General features: G+C 44.6%; 1 protein-coding gene across 1 annotated transcript in view; it reads left to right on the top strand.

Annotated features, from left to right (window-relative positions):
• Nucleotides 1-16,018, top strand: part of EPG5 (ectopic P-granules 5 autophagy tethering factor) — a 582,198-nt gene that overhangs the window by 199,352 nt on the left and 366,828 nt on the right. Inside the window, exons 14-15 of the mRNA XM_078674745.1 lie at nucleotides 38-202; nucleotides 1,718-1,837. Of these exons, the coding sequence (XP_078530871.1) occupies nucleotides 38-202; nucleotides 1,718-1,837 (285 nt within the window). The remainder of the gene's footprint in view (nucleotides 1-37; nucleotides 203-1,717; nucleotides 1,838-16,018) is intronic.

The following is a 16,018-nucleotide window of genomic DNA, read 5'->3' as shown; positions in this document are numbered from 1 at the left end:
TTTCTTGTTTCCATCTATTCTATGTTTGGTGTGTTAGGTGTCTTTGTACTTGTTCAAAGAGCTGCCATTGAACCATTGGATCCCAAAATCCTCAGAAATTGCACTGGTCAGGAATTGGTTATTGAACTACAGTCTGACAGACGTGGAGAATAAACTTGCCTGCATTATTCTTGAAGGACTTAATTGGGGCTACAACGAAAAGGTCTGGTTTAACTTTTGTTTTATTTCAAAAGAAGGAACACAGTTAAAATATTTCTAGTCTTTGGAGCCTTCTATTTCTGAGATGAAATAATGTGGCTTGTTGAATGTTTTTTAATAATTGAGTAGTGTCGAGTGCCTTACGGACTGCGGGGTTGTCAAAACAAAGTTGATGTCTTTTACTTGTAAACTTTAGGTGTGATTCACAAAGAGCCTCCGCAGTCATGGCGGGATCTCCGCAGGTGTGCCGGGATCTCCGCAGGCGTGCTGGGATCTCCGCAGGCGTGCCGGGATCTCCGCAAACGTGCCGGGATCCCCACACTCGTGGGGAGATCTCACAATGAGAAACCGCAGTGAGCATATCCCACCGTGACTGCAGAGCCTCCGCCTCAAGTGCGTAGGCTCTGTGTGAATCAGGCTCAATGTGTCTGTGCCGTTGACTGTTGCTGTTAATTTTGTGAATCTCCGTTTTAATTAAATAGCATCTTCATCAAATAGATGCATTGGATATGTTGCTTCGTAGTGACATTTCTCTTGTACTTTTGAGTCTTTAAGGTTTGTTCTGGCACTCTCGTTTCTTTTGATGGCATAACTTGAAGTCTTTGATACTTTAATTATGTCATTGATCACTTTCAGGTAGACACTGCATTCTGGCAGAGTTTCCAGCGACTGATTATGATGATTGTTGGAGAAGTCCAGTCTTCTCAAGATATTTCTGCCACCAATTGTGAATTTAAGTAAACGTGCAGTGTTTTTTGTTTGGCTTTCCCCTGGCACAAAAACTAATAGACTACAAATGAAAAATAGTTGTTCACCTATATCTCTATCTCAAATTACTGTATATGGCTTAGCTGGACCCCTCAGGCGGCCCTACTGGTAATTGGAAATTACCCTAATTAAACAATATTGGTGTTATTGTTTGATATTTTCTTACATTCATCTTGGGTTGAATATCTTTCTTGATGTTTATTCACTTCCCATTCATTTTGGTGCAAAACCGGCTTGGATCTCAACTAAAGTCTGTAGAATACATTGTGCTTGGCAGTATAAATGTGTTTAGTTTTGTATTACTCAACTCGCCAATCTTAAGTGACTGACGTATGATGTTAATGTAAATAACTGTTGTTGCAATGTCCATGAAGAGGGTACCAGGCTCATTACCTTTCCGACATACTCCTAAGCAGTAACTGTCCTCACTGTACGAGAGATTAAACTGTTTAATTTATAATGTAATTAACCTATTTGCAAAATTATGAATCTACGATTCAGAAAATAGGAAAACAAAATCATATTCTTTACTTTGCTGGCAAGAAGATACAGGTGGTGATGAATAACAGAACTGTTAATTAAATGTGTCCCAAATAACAACTTATACAAAGGTACAAAGGTACAGAAAGTATGTGATGTTGGGAAAGTGTAATGCTCATTGGGGAAAAGGATTAACAGAACATATTTATATATGAAGATAGTCCTACTCCTAACATAACTGATGATCTTAATGTTCACTTTCCTTTACCAGGGAACACTTCTCCTTGATTCAAGTGTACACTTGGAAGTTGCTTTAATGGTTCTTGAAGCCTATCAAAAATATGTCACAGAAAAACCATATGGCGGCCTTCTTTCTGAAAGCATAAAGCAGGTATTGTTGTACAATGCTTTCTTCTCAATCTCTCCTGTATTCACAATGACTTTAGGATGCTACTGAAAGTGCTTATGTTTAGTAGGTATATAGCACCTTCTAAATTGAGATTTTCCAAAATGTAGTTTTGAATATTGCCACACTAAAACCTCTAGTAATTGCATACTTTTGCACTGCATTATTACATTCATGTAATGCTTAGCACCCCTGATGAGGCCACTACGCGCTCTGATCAGATTCAGATTTGTGGTACTCTTTCCGTGTATATGGTTAGAAGTCTGTGGGTTATGGTCTGGCCAGATGTGATTCTGCTGAGACGAACCGTCAGGTTTTAGTGTTCTTCAAAATTTCACATGATTTTGTTTTAGTCCTGTTTGTGTAGATACTTGTTCCAATATATAACTCTGAGTGGTGATGTAGATTCAGTGACATTGTCGTCTATTGTAGGTGATGTTATCAAAAGCGGTGTTAGCCTTGAAAGTATATGTATTGCTGGACTATACATGGAAGATTGTGTTGTATAAAAACTGGCCCTGTTCCTAGATTTCCCATGTGTACTATGCAAATTGATTTGAAGGTTTTGCTACCAACGATTTATTGGACCGTGTTGGACTTGGCCCTTTTTGGCAGGTTCACCCCTGAACTTTTTGCCTTAAGCTCTGACATAGTGGTAGTGATTTTAGGCCTCTGGGTACTTTAGCACTGTGGCCCAGTGTGAAGTACGTGCACTCTCTGAGTGCGTGTGGTGAGATTGGCATGCCCTCCCAAAGGAATGCATGGGGGATATGTGTGTCCATGGTAATTTCTGGTATGAGGGGAGTGCAGGGGCAAGTTTAGTATGTATGAACTCGTGAGGATAAATGCTGTGCAATGGTGTGCGCAGATTTATGATGACTGGTGGAGAAATGCCACTTTTAGAAGTTGGCATTTCTTTGTGTCTGCCTGCCTGATGTGTATTGCATGTCTGGCTTGTGATTGACAGGAGCTGAGAGGTGTGGGTGGCTCCAGGACACAGGGTGAGTCCACCCAGTGGTGAATAGAGAGATCTGCATGCAGATGGGAGGGAGGAGTTGCACAGGGGACCTAAATAGGGCTGTGTCTTCCCTCCACAATGCCGGCTCCGCCCCTTGTGGTGCGTCTAATCTCTGAGCTCCCACCTAACAAAGGAGAGAGGAGATGAGCAAAACAAAGTGCTCCACATCCCCTCTAACCAGTCCTAACTGGTATTCCCAAGCCCTGTGCTGTGACACAAAGGAAAAGGGCATATAAATATAGGGGCTGTGACCCCATGAGACTGTTCGGTTCCTGATCCTGACGGAGGGGGAGGCTTGCTGCTGCTGGGGCTCAGGAGGGACCGCCATGGGAGCTGCCTCCCTGCTGGAGGGCCCTGTGTGCTGGCCCATGGGCCCAGCTCTGCCCATGAAACCTCTCCTGGACCTTTCCCAAAGGAGCTGTGGCTCCTAGTGGCTGGAGCGCGCTTTATTTGCTACTTCTGGAGAGCCCCTTGATTTTGAGGAAGAGCCTCTGTGCATTACCCTTGCAGCGCTGGACTGCGGTCATCTTCAAGAGAATCCCTACATAGGGATTCTCCTTCTTTTGCTAATTTCATAGCACGTGCCCACCCTGCGTCATGGCCACCTTGGATTTTTCTATTCAGCGGGTGCCCATTGGCCGTCAAGGCGGGTGCCCACCCCGCCGGTATCTTTATGGAAAGCGGGAGCCCACCCCGCGTTTCACTGCCGCGGCCTGAGCGAATAATGGCCGCCGAACCGGAAGCCAGGCAAAGTTCGCCTGCTTCTGGGTGGGGCTGGCGGCGGGAGCGGAAGAAGTGCAGGCAGAAGGGAGGACGGGAGCCTACCCCGCCTCCCCAAGCATTACGGCAAAATCCCGGGTGAAGAGAGAAGGTGGCCGAGGCCGCCGACGGCAGCGTGGGGTTCCCAGGAGGAAAGGGAAGCCCCGCGCCACGAGAGAAGAGCTGCCGGTCCCAGCGAAGCCAAGAGGAGACCGGAAAAGCGCAGCATGGAGAGCCCGGTGAGTAGGGGCTCCTCCGTTTCGGTGGCCGATCGAGGCACCGGCTAGAGGGTTAGTTCCTGAGCGGCCGCGCTTGGCAGAGGGCCGCTCCAACGTTAGCCATTTGTGTTTTTCGAGCCCATGGGGCTGCAACGCTAGGGCACAGAGGTGCCCAGGCCCCATTCCTCCCAGCTTCTCCACTCGCAGAGGGCAGCTGCACCAATAGGGCACATTTTATTGCTTGAGAGCCCCAGAGAGCAGGGCTCAGGTCATTTTTCCCTGCTGCCCCGCCTGATAGAGACCAGGTTGGACGCAGAGTGCTTTTTGGAGTTCCTGAAAGGGACAGAAGCGGAACAGAGGTGGCAGGCCTTCACAATTCTTCACAGCTGCCCAGCAAGTAGTGGGCAGCTGCAACGTTTAGGCCGCAGATCTTTGGGGCTTTATGAGATAAGAGTGAGATGCACTCCTGGGCCCTAGCGCAATGGCGCAATTGGATTTTGCTGCATAGGCAGCAGCCCCGACTCTTGGACATAGGGCATTTGAGCCCCTTTGAGATGGCCAGTTTGCCAGGGGGACTGAGAGGTTTGTAGGGTGCCAGGCGCTGATGTGATTAATGCCGCTACTATAATCTTTTTAGGAGACTATGTGCTAAATATGATTTATGTGGTGCTAGGAAATGTAATGTATGTACTATTTTTTATGCACCCTGTGTTATACCTCTAAATGTGGTTTTTATGTATGAGATTGGTTTGCATATTATGGTTTATGCAAGTGAGATTTATTTCCTTCTGTGAGTTATGCTTAGGACGTTAGGGTCTAATGCGTTTAGATTTATGAGAAGAGTGCATAATGTGTTCATGCTGGTGAGGTTGGCGTGGATTGCAATTCGCACCTGATGTGATACTGTGCATAATGTAGTTTATGTTACAGGCTGATGCTAAGTACAGTGATTACCAGTGGTTACTGGTTGTAAATTAATGATCTGGTTTACTTATACTAAGTTCAATTTGTGATGGTTCTGACAGTGGTCCAGTGGGCCCTGTAAGGTGTAAATAATCCCTTGTAAATATGACCTAGTGCCAGGTGGCACCATGTATATTATGTGTTTACTATTCTAATGTGTTATAAGAATACAAAGGCTATTTTTGATATAACCTTGTGTGGAGTTCCTTTTGTAGTGTGCCTGGGATGTTGTTGCTGTGTGCGTGCGCAAATGCTTTACACATGGCCTCCGGGATAAGCCTGACTGCTCGTGCCAAGCTACCAAGGGGGGGAGCAGGGGTTATCTTTGGTGTGTAACTACCTTACCCTGACTAGAGTGGTGGTCTCTGCCTGGCTTTGGCGCAAGCCTTAGCCAACCAGAGATCCCATTTCTAACAGACCAGATATGCCAACATGAAGTGTGCTGAATTTCAGTAGTAAGAAAAACAAAGTAATAATTTTTGTCATTTGATTTTAAAAAGATTAATGCATCCTTCATTGAAGCCCTTAATTCTAAAGTCTCTATGACTTTCATGCAACACTTGCACTCTGATAATTCAGTAATTGAAGTTAAACACATCATCGTCATTTAAGATTCTGTACCTAATGTTCAAGGCAAGCAAATAGAGGTTGAGGTGATTTAGGTTGGGTTTTCCTATCTGTTCTGACTGTAAATCTGGCCCATTGTTCTCATTGTCTGATGACTGAGGACAATTTCATGAAGACGATATTCAACCAATATTATTTAATTATATTTGTCACTAAAATTTGGAATACAGTTCTCATGAACATTTACTGATGACCACCGCACGCTCAAAAGAAACTCCAGACCTTCATGTTTGAGAGGGCTGTCATGTTATGTTAAACATGTTATAGATGGCACAGCTATCCAAGAAGGTCTTCCCGGCGCTGAGAGGAATAATAGGATAATTCACAGAGTTATCTGAAAAGCTAAATTTTTTGTTGCTTTCTAGAATGTAGTAGATTTTCGTTTGATTTGATCTGCAGAGGGAGAGAATTCCTAAGTTTAGAGGATAGGTAAGCAAATGAGCGACCTCCACTTCTCGCTCTTCTAATTCTAGGTACAGCAAGAAGGGAGAGGTTGTTCGATCTCAAAGCTCTTGGAGCTATATGGAGTAATGAGATGCTGAAGGATATATGTGGTTCTGAAAATTCTGAACTCGTGAATAAAACTTAGTCGTAGCATGACGATTTTTATATCAAAAGACCGAAAATGGCTAGTACACTATGTACAAGCATTTTCGTCATATTCGAGTGACGATTTCTACTCGAAATCATCATTTTCGTCTTGAACCCTTGGCTTCCATTTTGTATACAGCAGCCATTTTGTGAGTTGCCCTTTACATAGGCTTATGATACAGCTAAATTCGATTCCAAAGGACACGTACACCTTGATTGACTTTTCTCTGACCTGGGCAGGTTGAAACCATTGCCCCAGGCCGAGCCTGTTTGGTCAGTTCCTCTCCCAGTGGCCGAATGAGATAGCATCAAGGCACAACAGGCCATAAACCCATTTCATCGTACACACCCTGCCGAATCTTGCTCACACCTGTCCCTGCTCCTTTTTCTCTCACTTGCTTTATGATGGGGAGGTGCCCGTTTTTATTTGGGGTCCACCGATATCTGATGAAATGTTGGCCCTTGCCGGGTGATTTGTTGTGGGCTGGACGAACTGAAATATGGACATGTCATCATGACTCTGCTTTTCCTTTGTAACGAAAAAATTTGAATAGTATACTGTAAATTCGAAGAATGTTTGCCTAAAGCACAATATTTTGTATAAAAAGAGAAGCCTGACTTTGTAGGATTGAGCAGTCTCCTGAGAATATACATCCCGTGTGTTGTACTTCTAGAACGCTTGTTTCTTGGTTGCAGCCAATAAAATCGATCCTTGACTTCACCTAGAAGACTCTGAGTTTCTGTGGTCTGAATCAGGAAAGTACCCGAGGTCTTTGGGTGTACCCTGGCACCGCTGGGTTACCGGTTTGGTACCGGTTCTGAAAAACCCAGTACCTCAGTTGGCGCCCAACGTTTGGGGCGATACCAGCGGTTCCAGTCCAGCCAGAGGTTCGTGAGGAGCTTCGTGTGAAAATTCTGGAGGAAGGCCATCCACTTCATCGACCCCTGCATGTCGACGTGGTCCGAAAGTCTTTGCTGCGAGGTTCCCCGCTTCCCGACGGCTACAAAGGACTGCTGCCTGGCTATCGCCCTGATTTGGACCCTTGAAGTTTGGTAGAGCGAAACGATAAGACGAGTCTTCTGGTGATGTCATCGATATCTCAGTTAAGTATAAGTGGAGCGTCTCCCAGTCCTTAGTTGGTCTTAGTTTGGGTATTCCCTTTGGGATCATTTTTGGAACTTGCAAGTGCCAAAACCGAAGGACTCGTGTATTCACGAGAAATATCGTAATCGATAATCCTTTGAAGTTTGGAGATAGACTAGTGAGCGAAGATGCCTGGTCTTAGCAGACTTGGAAATTTGTTTTGCCTTGGTTGTAGTAAAAGGGACTCCCGATTGGAGGACTCGTATCCGGTTCCTCCGATTGGAACTCCAACTTATGAATTATATGTAAAACATGGCGTGGGTCCCATCACATATAATGAAGTGTGGATCAAATACACCAGAAAAGATGGTGTTTTAAAATGGCCCCAATATGGTAGCTTTGATACAGAAATCTTAGATAACCTCGAAGTTAAACTTTTTAAGAAGAAAGCCCGCCGGCGATGTTTGACTCTTTCCGCCTATGGCGTAAAGAAGCCAAACAGAAGGAAATTAAATTAGCGAAGAAAAATAAGAGAGAAGGCGGAATTTCGATAATGCAAGCTGCTATGCAGTTTAAAGACAATGAAGAAGAACAGATGAGTGAGCAGTTGCACAGGCAACGTAAAATGGTAATAGATAAATGCTATCCAGTTTTGCCACCTCCTCAGCAAGATGCAGCAAAAGGGCTTGATAAAGATCCCTTAATGTCGCATTTATTAAGTTCGCCACCCCCCTATGCGCAAAATGCCACGGCACCTCCGCAACCTTTAGTTGTGCAACCTGTGCCTCCTGTTCCTCCACAGCACCCACCAGCTGTTCTTCAGCTGGCTCCTGCTCCTTCGGTGCAGCCTCCTCAAGGCCCACCGATCACATCTGCTTCACCTGTGCTTTCTACGACTCTGCCTAGTGCACCTTCTATTTCTCCTAATGATCCCTCTGCTATTGCCTCTGCCCCTGCCTTATCTCATCCTGTTTTTCCACCCGTTCTTCCGTCAGTTTCTCCTTCCGTTCGACAGAGAATGGCCAACACTGTTACAAATCTTTTCTCACCTTTCTTCGGGTCGCCTAATACGACCCCTAACACAGAACGAAGACAGTTGCGGAGTCAACTGCCTGACTATCGAGAGAGAGATTTACTGAATCGTTTAGCGCATAAATGGGTTATCGACGCTGTAAGGTATGATGTAGAGTCTGTCATGGAAGTCTTCCGTCAATGGGAAGCACCGAAGCAGAGATATGTTTTTGAACAAATGTGTGTTTTTCTCTGTGAGGATTTGGAAGACAATGATCTGGAATACAACCCGCCCAAGTTGTGTCGTGTGCGGTTCAAGTTCGCAGAGGGCATGATCATAGGTCCCGATGTTGAGAGAGCGGTTGAGACATTGTTGTCATTTCGGAGTAAGGGGGGCACTTCTCAATCACTATTTGAGCATGACGCACCCGGTAGGAAAAAGGCGCGACAGTACCCCATGAGGGAAGTCCCTCCAGTATGGAAGGAAGAAGTAGCAGCTGGTCCTGGTAATGTTCCACCACTTGTGCCAGTACATTTTCAGCGTGTGTGGGTTCATGTTCCTTGGAAGCGAGCTGAAGTTTTGGCCCTTAAACAGAAATTGCCTGATCCCCGTAAAAATCCCGCAGGGTATTACAAAGAGTTGTCACAAACTGCTGGGTCATGTATCATGAATTTAGCAGACATAGACATGCTGTTTGGGAACGTTGTTCCACAGCCTTTGTGGGGAAAGATTCGTCATGCAGATCATGATCAGGAGTTAGGTGACTCATGGGCTAATATTACTGCAGCAGATGGCCGACAAGTTGGTGGTGCTAAGCCTGAGCCTTTAGTAGCAGATCTCCCTGGTAGGATTATTAATTACATGAAGACCTTAATGCCTGCCATGCGAATAAATTGGGATAAATTGTCTGCATGTAAGCAGAAGAAAGATGAAACGGTCTCAGATTTCTTCACCAGGTTTGAAGAGACGTTTGTCGACCACAGTGGTCAAGATATGAGCACAGAAGGTGGTCAGCGTTTGTTCGTCGATAAATTCGTGCACAATCTGCTTCCCGAGTTGTGTAAAAAGTTGAAAGATTCAGAGAGTTCTTGGGCAGTTTCCTCTTCAGCACAGATATTGGCTACTGCACAATATTACGAAAATCGAGACAAAGATGAGAAAGATAGAGCAGAAAAGAAAACTAAGGAGCTGAAAACGAAGGTTTTGTTACAGCAAGCATATCCGCCACGTGGTGGTGGTGGCCAGAATAGTGGTGGTCAAAATAATAGTGGTCAGAGTAACTATCAGAATAATTATCAGCAGCCTCAACAGTATCAGAGGAACTCGCAAAGAGTCAAGTATACTCAACCACGTGTCCCTGTAGGCCCCAATCAGTGTTCATATTGTAAGGAAGAGGGTCATTTCAAGTATAGTTGTCCTATTTTATTACAGCGTGCAAATGGTGCTTCTGGTGTAAGAGGTAGAGGTGTTCAACAAGCGTCTAGAGGTAGAGAACGTGGAAATTTCCCCCAGAACACACAGTCTCTTCCACCTCAAAATTCGATGAATAGGTTCGATCAGCAGAATAACGCATCTGGTAGGACAGCTCAGTACTATGCTGATGATTACTATACAGAAGATGAGCATTGGGAAGGTAATGATTGCTAGGACAGCCATAGACAAAGAGAGGGAGTTGTTCCAGTTCCAGTAGATCAGAGTGGACCTTACGTTGAGGTCATTACATCAGGTGTGTCAGAGCCTTTTCTGTTGGATACTGGTGCTACGAAGAGTTCTATTATGCACTCCAAACTCCCTGGCGCATCCTTGTCTGGCGAAATGAATGTATCAGTAGGTTTTTCTGACGCCCCGGTTAGAAATCCGATTTCTGACCCTTTGTCTCTTTCTGTTGGTCCTTGTGAATTCGAAGCACCCCTTATTCTAACAACAGGTTGTGGTGAAAACTTGCTAGGATTAGATTTGCTAAAAAGATTGTATGCGACTTTGTACTGTTCTCCTTCTGGAGTACAACTTACACTGGGTAAGAAAGTGGTTTCTTCAATGTATTTGTCGAGAGACAAACTTCCAACAGAATTGTCATCTCTCCCTAATATTCTTTGGGCTACTGGTCCTAATGATGTAGGTCTTTTAGAAATACCGCCATATGTTGTAACATTGAAAGCCAATGTTAAAATACCACGAATTCCCCAATATAGAATTTCTAGTGAAGGTGAAAAAGCTTTGCTAGCGATCGTTTACGATCTAATTGAAAAAGATGTCATTGAAGAGACAAGAGGCAACGTTTGCAATAGCCCTGTTCTGCCTGTTTTAAAACGAACTGATCCTTCCCAGCCACCTATTTACAGATTTGTGATTGATCTTAGAGAGGTCAATAAAATAGTTGTACCACAATTTCCAGTTGTCCCCGACATTACTGCCCTATTGACTATGATCCCAGCTTCTGCAGCATGGTTTTCGGTGATTGACTTGAAGAATGCTTTCTTCAGCATCCCGATTGCTGAGGAGAGTAGGGATATTTTTCGCTTCAGTTTAGTAGGTCGCAGCTTCCGCTTTAAATGAGCTCCACAGGGCTACTGTGAAAGTCCATCAATATATAGTCAAGCTTTAAAAACACAGCTTGATACAATTGTTTTACCTGAAGGTGCTACCCTTATTCAGTATGTGGATGATTTGCTTGTTGCTGCAGATACTGAGGAAATCTGTAAAGAAGCCACATTGTCATTGTTGCGTCATTTGTGTGATTTGCACCACAACGTGTCTCTCTCAAAATTGCAATATTGTCGACAAGAAGTGACCTACTTAGGTCATCTCTTATCGAAGGAGGGAAGGAAACTGACCCCGGAAAGAATTCAGGCAATAGCGAAATTGAGTGTGCCAAGAACACAGAGAGAAGTGCGTGCTTTCTTGGGTATTACGTTTTACCAAAAAGGGGTAACCCTGTGTCCCTCAGAACCTGGGTAAGTATGATTAAAGACAAAAACGGTTCTGTCGGGTGAAGGAATAAATTGCTTTTGAGTGAAGGCTAGGTTAGCTCATAACACCATGTAACCAATAAGAATGATAAAACCTCTCTGACAACAGATATAGTTCAAAACTTTTATATAAGAACATAGTCACATTTAAACACCGGAATTACTTCATTCCATTTCAATTTCAATCATATGTGAAAAGTGACTATTGGTGAGCAAAGTGAATAGTGCAACAAATTCAGTGACACTTATTTACAAATATATACAAAGTTTATACACTGAAAAATGGGCGGGGGGAAAAGATTTTGGCGGTCAGAGTTCTAAGTTAATACTCCAAGGAGACAGATGGTTACTGTGCCCGTTCCCGGAGGTTTCTTGACCAGTATTGTGCGTCGACGTTTCGATCCTTGTGTGCCCCGATTGGTGGTCACGGCGGATCTTTATCAAGACAGGGGGGAGGGGGGCCGGGGGCAGGGGGGGTCTGGATTCACAGGAGGCAAATGTCACACACTGTATGGAAAGCCAGTAAGTCGATCCAAAGTAGAGGAACGCTTTTCAGAAGAGCAGAGCACCGACTGTCATAGTTCGCGGTTGCTCGATCTTGGGTATTACATCATATTGCAGACAGTGGATACCAAATTTTTCGTTATTAGCCAAACCTTTGGTTGCATTAACGTGTAAAGATACACCCAATCCCATTCCTTGGTCTGAAGAGTGTCAGAGAAGTTTTTCTGAGTTGCGCACAGCATTATGTTCGGCTCCTGTGTTGGGTACCCCCAACTACAGTAAGCCCTTTACATTGTATGTCCATGAGAAACAAGGTTGTGCATTGTCAGTTTTGACTCAGTTGTTTGGAGACAAACAGCGTCCATGTGCATATTTTTCGTCGACTTTGGATCCGGTAGCTAAAGCATTGCCGAGTTGTTTAAGAGCAACAGCAGCAGCAGCTGTTTCTATTCGACAGTCTGCTGGTCTAGTGATGAATAATATGTTAGTCGTGATGGTTCCACATGCAGTGGACACGTTGTTGAACAGAACCAAGAAACAGCACTTAACTAGTGCTCGATTGTCAGGTTACGAATTGACATTGTTAGCGAGTCATGTACATATAAAAAGATGCAACACTCTAAACCCAGCTACGTTGTTGCCAATTGTAGAGGAACTAGATGCTTCTGAACAGCATGATTGTTTTCTTAGAACAGAAGAAGAAACGAAAGGGAGAATAGATCTCCTAGACACTCCTCTTGCGGAATGTGATGGTATATTGTGGATGGATGGTTCATGCTTCAAGCTTCCGAATGGTGACACGACTGCAGCATATGCTGTCACGACTTTGCATACAATTGTTGAAGCTGCACGTATTCCACATAATTCAGCTCAAGCAGCAGAATTGATTGCACTTACAAGAGCATGTGTGTTGTCTAAAGGAATGAAAGTGACTATCTATACCAATAGCCAGTATGCATTTGGTGTGGCTCACAGTTTTGGACGATTGTGGAAAGAACGTGGGTTCCTGAATTCGCATGGAGCTAAGATTCAGCATTGTCAGTTGGTGAATGAGCTTCTTGAATCACTGACCTTGCCTCTGCAAGTGGCGATTGTGAAATGTAGTGCTCACAAGAAGGTGACTGATGATGTTGGTCGTGGAAATGCATTTGCTGACGAAATCGCGAAAGAAACTGCAAGGAATGTGATGAGCCGAATGTATGTTGCTGGCCCTGCAAGATGGGTTGGTGATGTTGGAATGTGTGAAGACACGATAGAGAGTGAGAAATCCATTCAAGCTGAAGCTACAGAGAAAGAATTGAGCATGTGGAGAGAAAGTACGGGTAGAATGGATGCAAATGGCTGTTTGGGTTGAATTGTCAGAGCATCAGAAATGGTTGTTACCCGATGCATATGTGCTTGCAGTGGTTACAATGGCTCATGGAATGGCTCATATCAGCGTGAAAGGGATTTGCAAGTTGTTGGCTCCAGTATGGCAAAATTCAGGAATTCCAAAGTGTGCAGAGAATGTCGTCAAGAATTGCATGGTGTGTCTGAAACACAATCCTGGTAGGGGAACCCCAACTCCAGCTGGTCATTTTGCACCTCCTACGTATCCGTTTGAGGTTTTGCAGCTAGATTTCATCCACATGGAGAGGTGCAACAATCTAAAATACGTACTCGTTGTTGTTTGTGCCTTCTCAAGATGGGTAGAAGCATACCCCCTAAAAGACAATACTGCCTTATCCACAGCTAAAGCCCTTGTGAAAGAGTTCTTCCCCAGGTTCGGAATGCCTAGAATGGTCTGGAGTGATAATGGGAGTGTATTTGTGGGTCGAGTGATGAAGAGAGTATGTGAAGGGTTAGGCATTCAGCAAAGGTTCCACGCTGAAAATCACCCCCAATCAGCGGGATTAGTAGAATGTTATAATGGCACGCTTAAGTTAAAACTAGCCAAAATTCAAGCGAGCACAGGTCTTAAATGGCCTGATGCTCTACCCTTAGCACTCCTATCCACCAGAATGACTGTGCATTCACGAGTGAAACTTAGTCCCTATGAGATTGTTTTCGGCCGCCCGGCCAACATATGGGGAGTGCCAAGGCCCACTAAGTTCAGCGAACTCGAACACCCTGTTTTGCTTGACTATCTGTACGAATTGACGGCTAAATTGCGTGTTTTGCATCAACAGGTTCACGACACCCTGCCTCCAGTCTCTGAAACTCCAGGTCACGCAATCGACCCTGGATCCTGGGTCCTTGTCAAGAATTTCCAGCGAACCAAGAACGACCAGCCCAGGTGGACCGGACCGCACCTCGTCCTTCTTTCCACAAGATCAGCTGTTCGAGTGGAAGGGAAGAAGCACTGGATCCATGGGGTCCATTGTAAAAGGATACCCCTACCTCTGCCGTATGACCAGTGGGTCCAGAAGGGTGTCGCCGACTCAGAAACTGAAACTGTACCACGCTTTCTGCCTTTCAGTGATGCACGAGTAAAAGGAACACTTACTGAACAAGAGAGCGATAACATTTTGCAACCAGTTGTATCACCGTCAATTCCATTGGACTACAGAACCTGAACTCCTTTTCAAAGACCAAACAATACCTGGGAAAAAGCGCTATAATTTGAGACCGAGACCTATGGACAAATAAAAATGTGTTTTTTTTTATCCTGCTATTTTTGAAAGTGCAGCTCTCCCATCTAAGAAACTTGCTTATTTTTGTTTTTCGAACCGCCATCCGGGTTCCGCTGCTAGGGCCGCGATTGCCCAAAGTCTTTGGGGTGCAGCTGACGACGTTAGGTTGGCAGTTCTGGTTGGTCTAAGGGAGTTGCCCTGGACTGACAGAAGCATTCCTTAGCAGAATCAACCTCCCATCGCGGGCAGCAATTTAGAGAGGATGGAGTTTTCCGAGATGGAGAGACCTGCCAAAAGAGTGAACTTTAAAACCAGGATCTGTAAAATAATGACAAAGAAAAGCTTTTTGATATTGTGCATTTTTATGTTATTCAGTGTGATGATATTTCTAATAAGTTATGTTTTGTTCTCTTTTCGAGTAACATTTGCACCCACTACTTCGCCCATACCTCCTCCTTCTACTGTTTCCCCACACTCTTTTCAACCCCTTCTTGAACACGAATCAGCTAGGAGATTAGAGTTTATTAATAACTCCTTTGTTCAGCTCTTGCACCAACACCAACTTGTAATGAACACAACTAACTGTTGGGTGTGTGGTCTTATGCCTCACACAACGGATAAAGGTATCCCTTATCTGGTCCTGCCTTTCAGCCACAATGGTTCTGTGTGGGCATACAGAACAATGTTCATTTACGCACATGAAGTCTACCCCCTACGTTCTGTAACAGACAATCCTAAGAATAGTGCTCTAGTTAAGGGTATAGTAGACATGATTAAGGAAGATATTTCTTATGAGACTATCCCGAGAGATGAGACACTAGTATACATAGGATGGAACGTAACCGGATATGGAGCTACATAGAGAAACAGCAAGCTAAGAGATCTTCCCCGATTTGGATTGTACCCCATCAGGGTCATCTGTGTCTGCAAGGTAATGGCACGAATCCCAGAGCTCAGTTAGGGAAAAGTATCTGCACTAAAACGTATGTTTTTTCAGCCCAGACTTCCCCTTCGTTTTTAGCAGCTAAGGGTACCTATTTCATCTGCCATGATAGAGCCTATACATGGTTGCCCCCTGACTTTTCGGGCTCATGTTTTGTTTCGTTCCTGTTGCCTCCCACCTACACAGCAGCGGCAGATTACCACAAGACAAGGATAGTTAGAGGTGCCTTGAGTCAAGAAGACACTGCAGGACAAGAATTTGGGGACTTCGTAAAGGGTTTTCTGCCGTTCTGGGGACCGATGGCTAACAGCAGGAACATAAGGCAATTGACAAGGGTGGTTGAATCCACCGTGATTGAAACTGCTGGTGCCCTTAGTAACTTGACTGCTGAGCTCCAGTCGGATCGACTTATGACCCTTCAGAACAGGGTCGCATTAGATGTCATACTTGCCGACCGAGGTGGGGTATGTAGATTGATCCAATCGAGTTGCTGTGTTTTCATTCCAGATAACGCTCCAACAGTGTACCAGGCCATCTCTAAACTGCATAAGATTTCCGAATCTATTCATGGTGATAAAGGAGATTGGTCTTTAATGGGATGGTTCTGGGAACTGATATCCGCCTGGGGATGGAAAATTCTGATGGTCATTGGGATGGTCCTAGCCATTCTTTTCCTGTTCTGTCTGTGCGTGCAGTGTGCTCCTGCAATATGTGGCCTCTGTGCTGCATCATGTGTAAGGAAACCTGTATCAAGAGACGAGCTGAGTACTAGAATGATGCTACAGCAACATCTCAATGACTTTAGGAATATAGACCTGGACTCAGATTAGCATGAGATTAGGTTAAATTGCCTATGTAAGGGCAAA

Source organism: Lissotriton helveticus, chromosome 2_1, assembly GCF_964261635.1.
Source record: "Lissotriton helveticus chromosome 2_1, aLisHel1.1, whole genome shotgun sequence".
Taxonomy (NCBI): Eukaryota; Metazoa; Chordata; class Amphibia; order Caudata; family Salamandridae; genus Lissotriton; species Lissotriton helveticus.
The sequence above is the reverse complement of the archived record's forward strand: the minus strand, read 5'-3'. Positions and strand labels throughout refer to the sequence as shown.